This window comes from Temnothorax americanus, unplaced genomic scaffold (genome assembly GCF_048541705.1).
Source record: "Temnothorax americanus isolate GAGA-0224 unplaced genomic scaffold, ASM4854170v1 Scaffold74, whole genome shotgun sequence".
Classification (NCBI taxonomy): Eukaryota; Metazoa; Arthropoda; class Insecta; order Hymenoptera; family Formicidae; genus Temnothorax; species Temnothorax americanus.
The window spans coordinates 65,247-82,180 of NW_027509797.1; the positions used below are offsets into that span (position 1 = coordinate 65,247).

Genomic DNA, 16,934 nt, shown 5'->3' on the forward strand with positions numbered 1-16,934 from the left:
ACCGAGAGAATATCTAATGGATTCCGCGCGACGATTTCTTTCTGGACTTTCTTTAAAATCCCGGATATATTCTCGAATCTCGTTCATCTCGAAGCGACGACACCGACACGACTCGAAATAGCGAGGAGTGATCTGTATACAAGTACAACATCGGACAGCCGCCACGGAAGGCGGAAAGTCGCGCAAAAAGATTCCTCGTTTACGTTAAAAACCTCACTGCGCAGTCGTGTAGCTTGATTAAGATTATCATTTTAAGTATACTCAGGCGCTATCTTAATGATCATTATACGGCATAGGATATAACTACAGGCGAGCGGAAACTACCGTGGGAAGGAGGCTGCAAAAAGAGCGGACCAGACGAAGACAAATAAAAAAGGAAAAAGGAGGAAGAGAGGGAAGGCTCGGGCGGAAGGAGAACCGAGTAACTTGGTTTAGCCTCTCCTAGGCTTTGTCTGTATGGGAGGACAGAGACATAGCCTAGAATAGGTTAGGTCAGGGCTCGGTCAACATGGATCATCTTGCTCGCGGCACATGACTTTGGGGGAGGCCTCTATTAGGTCCGACTCGGACTGTTGCGCCATTGAAATGAAATGAAATGAAATTAGATGCCAGTGGTGGTTGGAATTCAGGTTTCCTTTACGGAAGGGAATTCAGGTTTCCGTAAAGGAAACCTGAATTTCAACCACCACACGGCTCCTCTACATCAGGTCTCACAGCGGAAAATACTAAATCTGCAGAAATATCTTAAAGTGTTTTAATGTCAAATAATAAAATTGTGCAGTCTGACATTTCTAGTGCAACTTTTAATTTTCCACTTGTTGCAAAAGCTTTTTGAACGAAATTTAAATTATATAGTCTTTTTTTTGTTAACAGCGTATTGAGAAAGATATATATCCGAGAACTTATATATATATATAGGATAAAGGATAACTCGGAACATGGGAAGATACAGAACAGACGTACGTCTCTCCTCGATTCAATAAAATTCTCATTAATGCCATTCGTACATTTCGCAGCTGAACCTTATTATTAAATACCGTCAGAACTTGCGATTTTATACGAAAATTATTTACGACGAGATCAATGTGTAAACGGACTCCCGAAATTCCTCGCCACGCCCAACGCTGCCGTCATTTCCCCCTCGAGAAGATGAAAATCTGCGAGCACGCGCGGTATATAATACATGCCATAATTCACAATAAATTCCGAAGTTTCCTCTGCCTTTCCGCAGTCACGTTTCGATACCTCGCCATCAAACGATCTTGAAAGAACAAGATTTATAAAATGATCGCTATTATATGTATCTGTGGACTTGATTCTAAGAGCGTAAAAACGTGTGCGGCTCGAAAGTACATACATCGTGAGCAAAGCGCATCGTCACTACCTCTCTCTCTCTCTTTCTCTCTCTCTCTCTCTCTCTGTCTCTTGTCTCCCTTTCATTAATATATTATATAATATATATATTAATGCATATATATAATATATTGATATTATACATAATATATATATATATGTATAGAAATTCATATATAACACATATTAATATAATATTGAGTATATAATATACATTAAAGTGCTTGCAGTTGTTCTCGTTCGAAACGTTGCACAGAGTATCTACTTTCTCGCAGAAGAATGATATAATTTATACAATTTATAAAAAATCATCGAGCGCTGGGACTCGCTAGCGAAATTATTACTTGAAGGATTATTGTAATCTCTCGTTCTCGCTCGGTCCTCCGGACACGTCGAGCAAGCCGATAACGCTAAACGATTTCAACGTCGCTATAGTGGCTGGATACCATTCGATCGGCATTGAAATTATACTAGAGCTATCGCTATAAGAACTATGTACAAATGAGTTAACCGACGAATAGTAGAACGACTCGCATTAAATACGGGTTTCCTCCAGCAATGTAAATAAATTAATTGCTTCCCTACGTGGTGTCGAGCGCTACGTGCAATTCTTCTCGAGCTGTATCCTAAAAACTAAAAATGATGTCTATCCTCTCTTGAATTATTTTCCGAAATATAAAATAACGACGCTAAAAAAAGCTGTTTTAATTATTACGATAAAAGGCTTCGTAGCATTTTCAAAAGCTCAGTGTAGAAAGCAATATCTGCATTCTATGAATGTACAATAACGTAGCAGGCCAGAAAAGATGCAACGTTAATTTCAATTATATAAATAAAATTCGTTTTATGCCGTGTAATTTTGGAAAATATACGTCTATCAATCGCTTTCAAACAGTACAGTTTTTCGTAAATTAAAATTTTAAAATATTTACATGTAATTGTATATACGAACCTTCGAATGACAAAAATATTTGAGAGGAAAAAAAGAGTGCAAAATTGATTCTCCTATTCTATTCGTATATGCGAATATTGATAATATATTAATAATGATAATATATTAATAATTATAATATATTGATAATGATAATATATCGATAAAGTGTTCTTTCTGATATTTGTCCAACATAATTCCTCTCGAAAAGACCGATAATATACAATAAATATTGCTGTGTAGCTTCATGCTTGTCAAAAATTATTCTATAAATATTTGTAATTAATTTCGATAGATATAAGAATTTCACAACAGTTTTTAAAAGACATTATTTCTCACTTATTTGTATATACCTTACAATCTCTCTCGCGTAAAAATCTCGCCTCGAAGTGTCGCTTCTATCCCTGTATCGTAAGGATTAAAACTATGCGCGATCAGTCGAATGTGTGACCAAACGTAAACTCTAAAGTAGAAATGATATATTGTACAATGTCGGCTATGTAAAAGATCTTAACTAATTAAATCTTTTTAATTTTAACAATGAGAAGCAGTCTCTCCGTGACACAGTGATTACCAACTGATCGTTAATTCCAGTCTGAATAGCGTGATATGTATACAATATTCTCGGTGATGACAATAAATAATTATATTTAATATTAGTCGCGAGTAATTATATTTAGTATTAGTAAAATGCACGTTTGACCAGATTGTACGAGTATTGCATCTCCTCTTTATCACTTAATCAGTTGATAATCTCGTTGTGTAAAACAAAAATGTATATACGCTCTATATCGGCTAAACCTAATTCGCTAAAGAAACGTAAGATAGGAAAATAGTGCCTCGGCAGATCCTCCAACTCGATCAGTCTACTTTACTCGAGAATCATCTCACACGAGACCGGCTTTACGTATTTTTTTTTTTTTTTCTACATGTGTTCTAGTCAATAGTCCGACTAAGGCCCACAAATCTAGTGCTTGCTCATAAATGTGATATGTCAAGTAAAATGTATAATATATACATATATATATATATATATATATATATATATATATATATATATATATATATATATATATCTACGGGTGCGGTGATAGACTTGAATGTTGTAGCAAAATCAATTACGTGGAGCTGTATGTGTGCCGGCATCGGTATATTGACACTCAACATTATTATACTTTGGCTAATTTCCAATGTGAAAAGAAGCTAACAAGAACGTCGCATGGTCCCGACGATGAGTTTTGTAGGCATGCTTAAATTTCGTGGTCCAATGGAAATCTCTTGCTCATATTGTAATCCTCGTGATTCGATATCACAAAAATTGATGCAGTCGCAATTGCGGCACCGATACAACTCGCTCCACGTCCAAGTTTACGACGAATTGCGATTTTCCTAAGCACAAACGAACGATTTTCATTGAAGAAGACGAAATCATCCTTAGGACAATCACTGGAATGTGTAATGACGTTTATGTGTTGCCCGTGTGTTGGTCATCGCAATGATCTCTTTCTATTTCTCCAACGAGACGTTCGTAAACTTCGGCCCGGATATTAATCTCTTGTGTACATATATCGCGATCGTCTCAACAGTTTGATATGAAAAAACTCACTAACCGTGATAGGACGTAAACATTTATCCTTAAATCTGCCGACATCCTCCTCGGAGACTCCACGACGCGTACGTGTGTATTTTCTGGTAGGCGAGACGTTATCGCCAATCTTTCTTAAATCCTTTTATTGCCTAGAAATAAGTTTCCTCTCTTTTTCAAGAAACTCTTTACATTCTTTCCAGCTTGCTAGTGTCATCCATTGTCTGTCGTCAGCGACGATAAAACTTTAGCAAAGTTTCTCCGAGTGAATTACACAGATATTACATTTTTTATATATTATTATATTATATTTACGTCAAGACGTGTGATCCTGATTCTTGTAGAAAATAACGTTCTACGTTTTAATATACATGTCACTAGAGAGTCAGACACACACATTCATATATATATATATATATATATATATATATATATATATATAATATATATTTTATATAATTGATCGTATCTCTCTCTCATAAGCTTGAAAACGATTAACGTTGAAGATGATAATCTCTTGGGCTTTTGCGCTATGAAGCTGATCTCCGTCTTTTTTCTCGTTCAAAAGTCTTCGTCTAGGATATGAGATTTCATACGGCAGCGTTTACATTACGTGAATCATGTCCCTGTTTCTCTTTCTTTCCCATTTATCGAATTAGCGGCATTCTAGCGTCTAGTTAGTATTTCTAATGCATGCTAATAAATCGGTAAAAAGCGGAAGTACTGAACTTACGATTGCTTCATTACTTTTCCTTCATAGAAATGTTTCTTACGCACGAGTAAAGTGATTATTTCTCTTCTCGCACAGAAACATATAAAATGATTTATTGTATCATCATAATCGGTCTGTATCAGTGGATATCATGTAGAGTCTTGTGTGATTAAATCTGAGCGAATATAGGTACCTTCCGCAAACTATATCGGAATATATCCAAGTTCCACATCATGCATGGATATTATTCAATCTATAAATCGAAAGTAAGAACAGCTATGTATTCTATAAGCGTTACGATAATAATTGAGATATCAAACTGCTTTGCCGATATATCTTTCTAATTAATGTTTCTTAATATATACGATATATATATATATATATCGTATATATATATATATATATATATATATATATATATATATTACGGATGGCTGTGCCTCCTCTATTAAAATTGACACTTTTCATGGCATAAGCCTTATTAAAATAGTTGCACATATGCATGTGTCCTTTGCTCAATATACTTGCATAACAGTTTATATATAGTCAAAAATAAAATAGCAGAGTGATTATTAGTTAAGGCCATTGCACGTAACAAAGTTTTAGTCATAATCGTAAGGCCGTAAGAAAATAGACCACGCACAGTCAATTATTCTCCTTGAGCTCGAAGAATAATCGAGTGTGCGTGGTCTATTTTCTTACGGCCTTACGGTTATGACTAAAACTTTGTTACGTGCAACGGCCTTTAGTTTCAAAGTGACTATTTAGCGCACGGAAACATCCGTGTGTGTCAGCCGATCTTGAAATCTCTTCTCTTTCAATTTTATTCCTATCGAATATTAGCATCGTTCGCATGTGGCGATACTCGATGAGGTTCCATAAGCAATAAGAGGATACAAGAGTGCTTTGATCCAACTTCAAGTTATTCTGCGTTGGCAAGCAGAACAAAAGTCGCCGTGAGTCGTTCTGTGCGCTTCAAATATGCAAGTGCCTCCAAAGACAACAGTGCTTCATTATTACTTAGGATATGTCCCTTCGTACAAAGTCTCATTCTAAAAAATTTTCTTCTTTTGATCAATAAATTATTGACATGTCTTGAACATCGTTTTTTTTTTTTTTCGAATAAATCCTAAGAATAAAGAATAGCATGCCTCCACCATGTCTCTGACGCATTCGAGATTATTCTTTCTAGAATTCACTCATCAGATGACAAAGTACTGTATAAGATTGTTTCGTACGCAACAACGAATTTTTAGCTTTAGATATGCGTTGTTGATATTCTTTTCTACCGATGGAAAAGTTTACAAGAAGACAGTGTGAGTATGAGGCAATTTAAAAGTTATAACGCTAGCGATCAATAGTGCCAGCGCAGTCAATAGTGCGGGCGCGATTAAAGGCATACCCACTAATGTCTGATATGTCGTGGTTCCTATCAGACCTGATATTCTTATAGCTGCTGCTACGAGTCCAAAACCGGTACATCTATAGACATTAACAAAATGCTTTCATACAAAATAACTTTGATTTTCGTTTCTGTAATATCCTGAAGATTTTTACTTCTTTACCTTAAGTGTGTGGGGAAGCTCTCGACTGTCACCAAAGTTAACGATGTCCACCCAACGGCGAAAAGGGCTGTGAAGCCACCTTCGAAACCAAGAATTGCCGAACTGTTTTGGCGAAATAATATCAGGCATAACGCAGCGACGGAAGAGAGGAAAAGCGAGAGACCTAATGGTAAAAGAAAAAGCGTTAGTTAAAGTTATACTTAAAATCTGCTTGCTACGTGCAACGAAATTTGTTAACCAACCAATTAGTTTTGGCCGCTGGAGAACGGTAAGTGCCAATCCTGTCAGCGCGGCAGCAGGCACGAAAGCCAATTGAGCAACGAGGTGAGCATGCAACGCTTCTTCGATATAAATGTTATAATCGAGATCGAGAGTCGGGCAAGACCCGCTTAAACTCAGCTCCGTGTTATTCTCCAATTTACATCTGGTGAAAACTTGTGCGGATAAATCTGTGTCAATAAATCTGTAACAAAGTATGTACGCGTCCAATTATATTAACAAATATAAAAAAATTTTAGTATCGTTTAAACGACGTTACTTACTTGGAATGTACAATAACACTGTCTCTAAAGTAGGTTTTGCTAGACTTAATGCTACTGAACTCTACCGATTGGAAGGTACAGTTGTCAAAATCGACATGGCTGAATACCATTTTAGTAAATCTGTAAACATTAAAAAATTATATTTATAGGAAAATACTCGATCGTTTTTCACTGGTTTATCTCAACTGGTCTGTCTGTACCTGCAGTTCAAAAATGTCGAGTCTTTGTACCGACGATTTTCCCAAGAACCAGTAAACGTTGTACCATTGAACGTTTCATCAACAATGTGTTTAGTATGACTTTCATATTCCCTCGCTCGCAAAAGTTTCAGATATTCGGGACACCATACCATAAGACCATAAAGACTAAATATAATAAATGTAAGCTAAGTTCGTGACATTCGTACAATTGGCAGTAGTTAAATAGTAATTACCTAGAAACTAACTCGAAACCTACCTGAATGAAGCAGCGGTCCAGATAATTAACAGTACCAAAGTCACACGTAAATGAGGCGTTACAAATAATTCCAGGAAAGAATTCCAGAACTGCAAATAAAGAATAATTATTAACTCTTGCAGTTAAGATATCTTCACGCGGTGATATATCACATCTTCCTGGAATATTTACCATTTCGATCGAATATATTATGTCCGCCAAAACACTAGTATGATTGCTAGGAGATGGCGGCGCCAAGCCGCGAGGTCTTTTAGTCGGAAGTTCAAGTTCAGAGAGCTGATATTGAGCACCCGTCGCACCTTTTCGGGCGTTATTTTTCTTATATATCCTCTGAGACATTAAATTATGGAAAAATTTGGATATTAGATACTGAGAATTTAATTTTATCATCGTTTATGGTACACACAATTTTACCTGATAGACCATCATTGCCTCCACATCTCGACCGGCCTCTATAAGATACCTTGGGCTTTCCGGTAGAAAGATAAGTCCGATAGTGGAGCACAACGCCGGCAGACAACACAACAACAAGAAACGATGCCAAGCGCTGAAGTGTTCCTTATTCTCCAGGACAACCATTTCTCCCGTCGTGGGTACCACCGCCCAAGCCAAGAGCGCTGCGTAAACACCACCAAGCGCACACGCTACCACGAGTATACCTGTCCAGCGACCTCTGCTCAAACGTGGGCAGCATTCGGCGAGATATACGAACGCCAGTGGTACAGCTCCTCCTACTCTGTAACACAAGAAATTAAATCTTAACACAAATAACAACGATATTTTAAAAATAACTGCTTCAGTTCTCGCTTCGACAAACGCTAAATTACACGTGCATTTGAATCGACAATGGGATAATAACAAAAATTACCCGAGAGCCGAGCAAAATCTAGCTGTCATAAAAGTGCCATAAGTGGGCATGAATGTCGCGACACCGCTGAACAGAGCGTGCACGGACATGGCTGAGAGCAGGGACCTGCGTCGTCCTAGTCTATCGCCAAGACCACCCCAGAATAATCCACCCAGGGCGAGGCCGACAAGAGTAATGTTTCCTAAAAGGAAAGGATCGTGTCGTTTAACATCCGAAAGCACATTCGCGCAGAAGCAAACTCACCGAGCCATCCCTTCTCGCTGTCCTCGATGCAAAGCTCAACCTCTGCGCTCGGCAGTATATAAGGTACGACAAAAATTTCGACAGTATCGGCTGCCAGACTCAAGCCCGTGCAGAAAGCGGCGAATATTTGGAAATACCCAACGCCAGCCTGCAACATTACATCCCACTCGTTGATGCCGAATGTTTTTACACAAGTCTTATTAAATGTAACAATATAAAATTAACGTTCGTCAACATTAGTAGAAGTGGAAAACATCGAATTAGCGCAAACACATTCCTCAAGCGTTAATCGAACAGAGCACCCCTTTCACCACCTTGATGATTACGAATAATTTAAACGATAAATATATCATGATACGCGAGCGATCTCGATCTTAATAAAATATCGTTCATTTTTTTTCTCGCAGGCTCGCAGCGGGGTGTAACCTCGGACCTCCGACGCGTAACGTCAACAAGCAAAAGAGAACATTTACTGGGAAATCCTTCAAGTAGCCTGGTACTTGGCGCGGTACGTATTTCGCCTTGACGATCGACTCGTCCAGGACTCGGTCCATTTTTGCAGGGAGAAAAAGGTTCCGGCCCGCGAGGACGGATCATTCACTTCGGGCAAGCAAACGACGCCATTTCGCCTAGGTTATGTTTTCGTTCCGCCCAGCATCGGTGGCATCGGAGACGGAGCACGAGAGCACGGAGCAGTCCCGCACTCGACGCTCGACGAGGTCGACGGTCGAGCAGCATGATCGATACTTGGACACGCGTCTCGATCGCGATTCAGCGGTCGATATCTATCAACCATCAATAATCTATCACACGTTCAAAATGACTCGTGGCCGCTGTCGCGAATGCAGAGATAACGATGCGTCAATTATGTCAGGAAAATACGCGCGGAATATACGCCCGACGCCGCGATTGCGACGAGAGAAGGCAAATGAGGTAGGCAATTCAGTCGATAATCTAAAATCTTGCCGATCTTGTCCTTTATGAGTTTCGAATAAGACGTCATTAGCGCGACATTGGAAATAACGTGCTCTTTCCCATTTCTAAATAGATCCTTGTCGGATATAGGATTGCGATTTAAAAAGAAAAATAGAAAAAAAAGCATGGTCTTCGCTCGATGGTCCCTCGAATTCGAGAAGCGACAGCGGTGACATATCCGGCGTTACCTGCTTGATGGCGTCCTCGTGAAACTGCGCCAGGAGGGTCGCGTCCGCGGTGGAGTCGATGAGGTCGTGCTCCGCGGAGTCGGCCGAGGCCGAGTTGACGCCGGCCGTGGAAACGTTCGCCGGCTGCGTCGTCATCTCCTCGGTGTAGAGACCGGACCTAGTGTTCGCGGCGCGCTCTCCGACGCCCGTTTTCGTCGCGCTGCCGCCGGAGGGTGCGAGGCCGCCCCCGCTGCCAACGAGCCACTGGCTTTCCTCCTCCGATGAGGGCATCACTGCCAGAAATCATCTGAAAGACGGATTAACGGATAACGAGACTGAATGAGACTACGACCGGGATAGCTGGACGAACGAGAATGCCTTTGTTAATCCCATGCATATCCTCTGACTGTGTTTCCTACCGGTACACTCGCGATAATTAATGGCTATTGCGATTCTGCTGTAACGTGTAATATATGTGTTCTATCTTGGTTCTATATAGGTACTCTCTCGCGGCGCGAACTGAACTTGAATTCGCGTAACGTCTACGCAATGATGGCAGAAAGATAGGTTGCCTCCCGGTACGTTGCGCCCTGTATTAATTTAGATAAGATAAAATGCAAGCTGAGAGATAAAGGTGGGAACGTTGAGTCAATATTGACGTACGAAAAGACACAAAGCCGGAAGTGGAGCGGAGTCGAGCGAAATGAGAAGCGGCGAGCGGTTTGCGGGAATAAGGCTAATTTTCCTCGATAGAGGCACGGAGAGCCCCCGTTCTATATACCTACGGCGCGCGTCATCGCACGACTTTCGCGGCTGCTTTTTATGGTTTTATTTGCTTTCGCGACGCTTCGTTTGACTGACGCTGACGCTATCGATATAACGTTAAACGGCACTTTGCGTCGCGACGACGCCGACGGAGCGTAAAGAACGTAAAGATCCTCGGGAAATATATTTAATAATTATGTTACAATTGTGTATCTTGTATCTCGTTGCATGGATCTGCGTTAAAAATCTTTATGATACCGTACGTAGATAGATATGTCTTAATAATGCCTGCATTGTGCATTGTAGCCGTCAAGTTTATCGTGTGCAACGCACGTGCTTGGAAAGGCATATGCGTCACGGCTCTGTCTATAAGCGCGCGGTTCACCGACCAAGGTTCATTGTGCGCGATATTCGTCATAGTGACGAGTGAAATATTCAACATTCCCGACTTTATTTCGTCCCCGCGGTCGCGGGCCGACGACAAAATGAGCATTTGCATATTTAAGGCTGCGTGGAAGAGAAACTCACGTTACATTTGCATATCGCGGCATTAATCGGAGCTCTATATACGCACGAGCTAAGGCACGCTGAAAGATTACGCTGTATCGCTATATGTAAAAAGATTTTACGTATTCTTGTAAACAATTTTATGCAATGTAATTTCTTTTTACAGGTAATTTGTACAAAATTGTTCTTGGCGATCCTTCGACTCGCGCATTCCACGCCGGATCTACAGCCTTATCGTTGACCTTACTCAGCCGCCACAAAGTAACCGGAGCAGCTTTCGCGCGTGCATTTACTTTCGTGGCTACAATAAGTAATTCAGCGTTTGTGAGTCCGCATTGAAACACGCATTGACGCGGAGGTCGTGCGTCCTACTCAAGGACGCTGACTAATTCCTGGAATTGATGCAAGACCTGCCGGCAACGCGCGTAGGTTCTCTCTTTCGCGTGTATATATATATACTAATTCATCGATCTGCATTGAACGTTATCACGGCTTTCAAGTACATACACCCAGAGTTTGATGAAAATTCTGATATTACGGCATTAGAGATTTATCGTGAAACGTGCGAGATATGTAGAAATAGCTAGAGGATTCGCGAATTTGCAAGAAATAACATAGAGCTTCTCTAACGTTGGAAAAAATATAATATAATAAGAGGCAAAATTACGGTAAAAAATCATGCATGTTGCAGGTGGTTCTTCTTCATTGGTGCTTTGCTGGCCGCGGGACGACGAATGCTCGGCGCCCTTATCTCGAGAAAAGGTGCGGTATTACGTCAACGGTTCCCGTACGCTCGAGAACAAAAAGAAAGTTACTTATTGCTCTACTGTACGTCAAAGAAAGTTGCAAAAGAAGGCAACTTAAAATTGTACCCTTCTCCGTCCCTACGACGACAACGTTGCGGTCCTTTTGAACACACATTCGCACATGTTAACGTTGCGAGGTATTCGATTTCCGGGGATTTTCGCGGTGCCACGTAGCTATAATTAGGTACATTTTGCAAAACGCGTCGGCGCTTTGTTGCGGCCGCGACCGCACACATATATACGATTTATCGATCCGAAACCGATTACACGAGCACCCCTCTCGCAGGAAAAATATATTTTACTCGGAAATTTATGAGAGGGAGAGAAATACGTCGGAAGCGTTTCGGAGTCGATTTTTCCTCGGCTGGCGTTTAGAGAAGTTTAGATCCTGAACGAAGTTTACAAGTTACTTACAAGTAAATGACAAAACTCTCGATGTCTAATTTATCTCCGGACGTAAGTTATTAACTCCGCGCGCGCGACAGGGAGAAATTTTGTTTGAGCCACCTACTTGCCAAGTCCACTCAATGTTGCGACGCGAGCAAGTCTTGACGAATGATGGATGATATATGATATCCTACGACGCATGAGATTTTCGCTGAGAAAAGATTGGCTCCGATCGAGTCGCATATGCCAGAAATTTGTCTCGGGCGTATATGATTGTATACATGTGAGCGCAATATTTTATTATTTCGCGCGTTACACGCCAATATCAGGATCCAAGTAACGATTTCAATTTCGAGTATGTCGAACTCTAAGAAATGACATTAATTTACACTTGGAACAAACTGATTTATCTTGATGTCAACGAGGCGGGGAAAAATACTCGATAGTTAATTGTTGTGATACGCGCCGACGAGATGCCGCGGTCTCGCGTATATCTGCCAGCGACGCAGCTCGTCCGGGTCCGGACCCGGACTTGTACGATTGCGCGCTCATTATCACCGTATTCGGGCGTTACGCTGTCGACGGTCGACACATATGCGCTGCACGTGGGGCCAACGCGATATGCATAGATAAGTGCGATCGAGACGAACACGAGCCAAATGACGTCGCCGTCGCGTCGCGTAGCGCGGGCAGAGGGAAGAGAGATACGCAATTTATAAAGCTTATTCTTGGACACGATTATCGTGCGAAACCGGTCGTCTCGAGAGGACACCTGCATGTATCTATTTTAATTACCGATAACTCGTTTCTCTCAACTACAATTAACGATGCTCACAAACGGGAAACGAGATCGGAATAAAAGGGAAAATCTGTTAACTCTCGGACTCTCCTCTCAGGCCTTCAAACGACAAACGACAAAGTAGCGCGCAGTTGCGATATTGATATGTCAGCGAGAGTCTTCGTTAAATAGAGATAATATATTTCATCAATGAAATATTGAGATAACTTTTCAAATGTTTTTATATAACAATGATTACTTTTTTACCCCGTTAATCAAACTCTTGTTGAGGTCGACCTATCTTTTCGCCGTGTCGTCGTTTATTATTTGGACTTAGCAAATAGAGGAGAAAAAAATGTGGAGAGATATATATATAGAAAGCGCGCGGTTGAGAAAGACTTGAGAGAAATAGACGCATATGCATGCGCGTGTCGTCGTCGCTTTGTCGGGCGCAAATTAATATCATTAGAGCCGCTTATCGCGGGCGTTCTTATCGCGTCGCGCATAAATCACCCACCTGGTTGATAGGGAGTCGCCGTGAATTACTGCACCTTCCCAACGATAACGTCGCTTCTCCGCTTGCAGATTTCACCGGGATGGAGTAAATCGGGCGCGCCAGTTCTCGTCGATTAACTTTCGTGGATCGTCGGGCTGTCGATCGAGAGTATCGCCGTCGATGGAACGGACGAGGATTGAGGATTATCGGCAATTGGAGTCCGACTCTCGGAGGATGAGATAATAGGAGAACCACCTACTGTTTAATTCAGCGGCGTGCGACGTACGACGTGGCGCACCTCTTCGCCCACACTTGGCCGTGCTTCGCCGTCGATCGTCGATCGTCCGTCACAGTGTCACAGCGCGACACAGAGTCGTCCGCACTCGCGTCCTTACAACACGTCGGCATATGTCGGCGGCAGCGCAAGTGCGAACGTAATCGAACACGCGAATAAGTAATTTTTACGTAACGATACCAGCGGCGACGGGTGATGATCCGTCCGGCCAAACGACTTCGACGTCGACGTCCCGTCGGGATTTAATCTCAGCACATTATATATTATGGATTTACATAATGGATAATGTAGACGCGTTCAGGGATAGGTATTAAAGGAATATCGTGAATACCTCGTGGAGCGATCGCATCTTTGTCTCTCGTTAGAAGTGGTATCTCCGGTATCTATCTTGGTTTCGACGCCGACCTACCTCAACGAACGACCGCCACCGCCACGATCTTCAATTCCATGTTAAAACTTCCGCGAGCTGCGAGCATCACCCTCACACTCGGACGCGTATCTCGCTGTTACAATTATGTGTATAGATACTATAGATATATAGATGTTGAGATGTGTACAACGGAATCCTCCTCGCGAATTAACGCTCCTCCTTGTCGGAGGATGCGCGGCGCACCAGGACCACCAACGTCGAGCTCGCGTCCTGTCGCGTTTCGCGCGCCGCGCCGTGTCCTTTCGTTGGGGGTCGGGTCGGGAGATCGATTCTCGGCGGAGCGGGAGGCGGCGCCGCACACGGAACGGAACACGGAACGCGGTGATCGGTTGCGACGCGCCTTTCCGAATGAAAAAGATTCGCGAACGCGATACGTTTGTTGTCGGAAGCGCGGGGTTTATCTCGCGCGATCCCTATCCCCTCGCCGCGATAGCGCGCCGCGGGCATGGCGGGCGTACCAGTCGCTCCCGACGGCAGCCCGTGCCCGTGAAAAACGAACGACCCGGTATCATTTTCGCAGTACGAGGGAAACAACACTGCCGCTGCAAACACTGCCGTCGACACTCGACACGCCGCGTATCGATTTGCGTCGCGACGCCCGACGGCCCGACACGAGTCGTCGGTAGCGCCTTCTCCCCGATCAGAGTTCCCCCTGCGAATCATTAGCCCGATATAATTACTAGCGAGATGGTCCCTAAACTCGTAGAGACCTCCCGAATGACTCCGAGCAAAGAAAGTACTCTGTAATTATATACGTATAATATTTTATACACCGTTGAAAATGTCAAAAACAATACTTACTCTCGAAATTTTTATTTGACGAGGGAAAATGTTTTATATGTCTGTTGAGAAAAAGTAAAAGATGTTTTGTATTTCTCGTTTTAATATATTTGGAGTATATTGGAACATATTGCCTATACATATAGTTCTGCATATATAAATATGGAATTATTGTGCGGTAATATCCATAATAATATATAGACGTAAAAGCGTATACGCGTATTACATATCTTTATTAACCTGCAGTATTCATATAAGATGCCTAAAAAAAAGTTTCTACCGTTCGATGGAGCGTTCAGAAAAATACGATTCGGAGAATTGTAGGATCATTTATTCACCATAAATCCTAGAAAATCCATAAACATATTCTATCGATAATTTTTTAAAACGGTCTATATATCAATATTCATAGTTCGTTAAAATTCTTCATATTATAATATTATTTGTCACAAGATTGTAGAAACAAAAGTAATTTTGTAAAAAATTTTATCAATCTTCATCGGAGTCCTCGCTTGCCGCAGTCGCTGCCTTGTCTTCCATTTTAGTTCGCGCAACAAGTTCCTTTGCTGGATTAAAGGTGCCGTTGGTCTGGGTATTGCAGATATAACATCGTGTACTTTTCCTATACTGCTCCAAAGCACATTTTTCACAAAAGTAATGCTTGCATCTAAAAGAAATAGCGGTTTAGTCATCAAAGATATTAAAAGCGTTGAGAAAAAGTTAGCGATTGAATATACTTAAGTATAATCATACTTGGTAACAACAGGATCTGTGAAACTGTTTCTGCAAATAAAACATTTAAACGGCAAGTTGTCCTCGTCGCTGTCAATCTCGTACTTTTTATCATCTTCGTCCCCACTGTCGTTATATTCGCCGGTAGCGGCTTCTCTTTCCAATTGCCATCCCAATTTGTAATCCGACCGATCGTGTAAGAACTTACAGCTATCTGTGTGCAACAGAAAAAGGATTTGTATTAATACCAATTAAAACATGGTAGATTTATTTGGAAAGACCAATTAAAATGACGGCACATGCCTCCAAAACCACAGAAGCCAGTCTCTTTGTAATCCTTGCATATGTCAGGTTGATAGTCCCATCTCACCGTTGCTCTAAGATTAGACGGTGCTCGAATTGGTCCCTTGCGCACCATACCGCTGGACGCATTTCCAGCTGCGGTATCTCTCTTTTTATAGTACTGCGTGTAATTGTTCAAGCCCCTATAAATCTTATCGTCATCCTTCCCCTTTAATTCCTGACAATCGAGAGAGAGAGAGAGGTGTCGTTATCTTTACCTTTCTAAAGTCCATTTCTACCAATGCGGATTAACTTTAATCCGCGGATTAACTTACTTTCTATCTTACTAAAGTAGCTTAGAACTAGAAAAGAATGAAAGGTAAGTTAAACCGAGATTAAAATTAATCTGCGTCGATAGAAATAGACTCGGTCGATGTACTCGGCGAATCGTTTGTTCAAAATATACCTCGTTTATTTTCTGAGCCTTCTCGAACAGTGCCTGCGCATCCCTGTCCTTCTCCGTTTCCGTCTCAAGAATGGCCGTCGCTCCTTGGTCACTCGGGCCGGCCGGTAGAGCCGTTCTGTTGCTTTTATACAACACAGTTACTCCGCTGTCATCCTCACTGCTATCGTCGACGTCGCAACTGGTCTTCTCCCGATGCCTTTTGACGTTTGTCTAGAAAACAGGGATCAAGCTGAACTTTTATAATATCGCACAATGTGAATCTTATACGGAATTCAATCAAAAGTACGGAGTTGCTGGTACTTTAATGCGCAATTTAAATGTCTCAAGTTGGGGGTCCCAAGAGGAGAGAGGTTACGCGCGTCTCCATCGCGGTGCGACAAATACTCACGCTTTGTATCATGGGATTGTGATCATCCTGCTTCTTGTCCTTCTTAATCACCGTAGTCTCATCCTCGCTGCTATCTACGTAGAAATGAATACAAACGTTTATCTCCACGCGACGTCTTTTTACACATAACCTAAAACTTGAGTCAGGCTAGACTTGGCCGACGCCGACAAGTAAATGTGCACGATGTCCAGGTAGCGTGCACTTAAATTAACGTTTATTAACGAGGACTCACCATCGCTGCCGTCTGCTTCTTTCCGCTTTCTCGTGGCATTACTGCAGATTTTGCGTCTTTTAAATAGAAAAGTGCAGTTCTTCCGCTCCGGCTCCTGAATCGCGTCGTCCATGTTTGACACGTTTGACATGTTTGTTTGAAGCGTAAAAGCGTACTCGCGTACGACTTAACTGTGCGGCCACGACCAGCCACG

The 16,934-nt window shown here is 41.8% G+C and overlaps 2 protein-coding genes and 1 long non-coding RNA gene across 7 annotated transcripts; 1 reads left to right on the forward strand and 2 right to left on the reverse strand.

The window, feature by feature from the left end:
- Window positions 1–970: 970 nt before the first annotated feature.
- LOC143906664 (synaptic vesicle glycoprotein 2B) lies at window positions 971–9,688 on the reverse strand. 3 transcript variants are annotated; one of them, XM_077422887.1, is made up of 12 exons: window positions 9,419–9,688; window positions 8,256–8,403; window positions 8,013–8,193; window positions 7,559–7,880; window positions 7,316–7,474; window positions 7,145–7,233; window positions 6,889–7,053; window positions 6,689–6,808; window positions 6,389–6,609; window positions 6,147–6,309; window positions 5,984–6,063; window positions 971–4,834 (listed from the first exon to the last, which is right to left on the reverse strand). In XM_077422887.1, the coding sequence occupies exons 1-12, from the start codon at window positions 9,686–9,688 to the stop codon at window positions 4,830–4,832; spliced, it is 1,923 nt and encodes a 640-aa protein (XP_077279013.1). In that variant the 3' UTR covers window positions 971–4,829. The 3 variants fall into 3 exon arrangements, with proteins under 3 accessions (XP_077279013.1, XP_077279012.1, XP_077279015.1); XM_077422886.1 differs by having other exon boundaries at window positions 971–6,063; XM_077422889.1 differs by lacking the exon at window positions 9,419–9,688 and adding an exon at window positions 8,729–8,864 and having other exon boundaries at window positions 971–6,063.
- LOC143906682 (uncharacterized) lies at window positions 8,801–14,344 on the forward strand. Of its 2 annotated transcripts, XR_013259596.1 has the most exons (6): window positions 8,802–9,188; window positions 9,304–9,818; window positions 9,897–9,975; window positions 10,836–11,094; window positions 11,361–11,431; window positions 13,226–14,344. It is a non-coding gene; the product is annotated as an uncharacterized LOC143906682 (long non-coding RNA). The 2 variants fall into 2 exon arrangements; XR_013259595.1 differs by having other exon boundaries at window positions 8,801–9,188; window positions 9,304–9,975.
- A 612-nt stretch (window positions 14,345–14,956) lies between these two features.
- Window positions 14,957–16,912, reverse strand: Mdlc (RING finger protein mdlc). Of its 2 annotated transcripts, none has more exons than XM_077422910.1 (6): window positions 16,742–16,912; window positions 16,510–16,583; window positions 16,122–16,331; window positions 15,677–15,893; window positions 15,395–15,587; window positions 14,957–15,308 (listed from the first exon to the last, which is right to left on the reverse strand). In XM_077422910.1, exons 1-6 carry the CDS (start codon window positions 16,869–16,871, stop codon window positions 15,131–15,133), a joined length of 1,002 nt encoding a protein of 333 aa, XP_077279036.1. In that variant the 5' UTR covers window positions 16,872–16,912; the 3' UTR covers window positions 14,957–15,130. The 2 variants fall into 2 exon arrangements, with proteins under 2 accessions (XP_077279036.1, XP_077279035.1); XM_077422909.1 differs by having other exon boundaries at window positions 15,395–15,583; window positions 15,673–15,893.
- Window positions 16,913–16,934: the final 22 nt, after the last annotated feature.

Coding starts and splice junctions, on each gene's coding strand:
- LOC143906664 (XM_077422886.1), bottom strand. CDS start 9,688: ATGCCCTCATCGGAGGAGGAAAGCCAGTGGCTCGTTGGCAGCGGGGGC. Junction 8,194..8,255: donor CAGCGAGAAGGGATGGCTCG/GTGAGTTTGCTT, acceptor CTTTCCTTTTAG/GAAACATTACTCTTGTCGGC. Junction 7,234..7,315: donor TAATATATTCGATCGAAATG/GTAAATATTCCA, acceptor CTTTATTTGCAG/TTCTGGAATTCTTTCCTGGA.
- Mdlc (XM_077422910.1), bottom strand. CDS start 16,871: ATGTCAAACGTGTCAAACATGGACGACGCGATTCAGGAGCCGGAGCGG. Junction 16,332..16,509: donor ACAATCCCATGATACAAAGC/GTGAGTATTTGT, acceptor CCTGTTTTCTAG/ACAAACGTCAAAAGGCATCG. Junction 15,894..16,121: donor AGGCTCAGAAAATAAACGAG/GTATATTTTGAA, acceptor CTCGATTGTCAG/GAATTAAAGGGGAAGGATGA.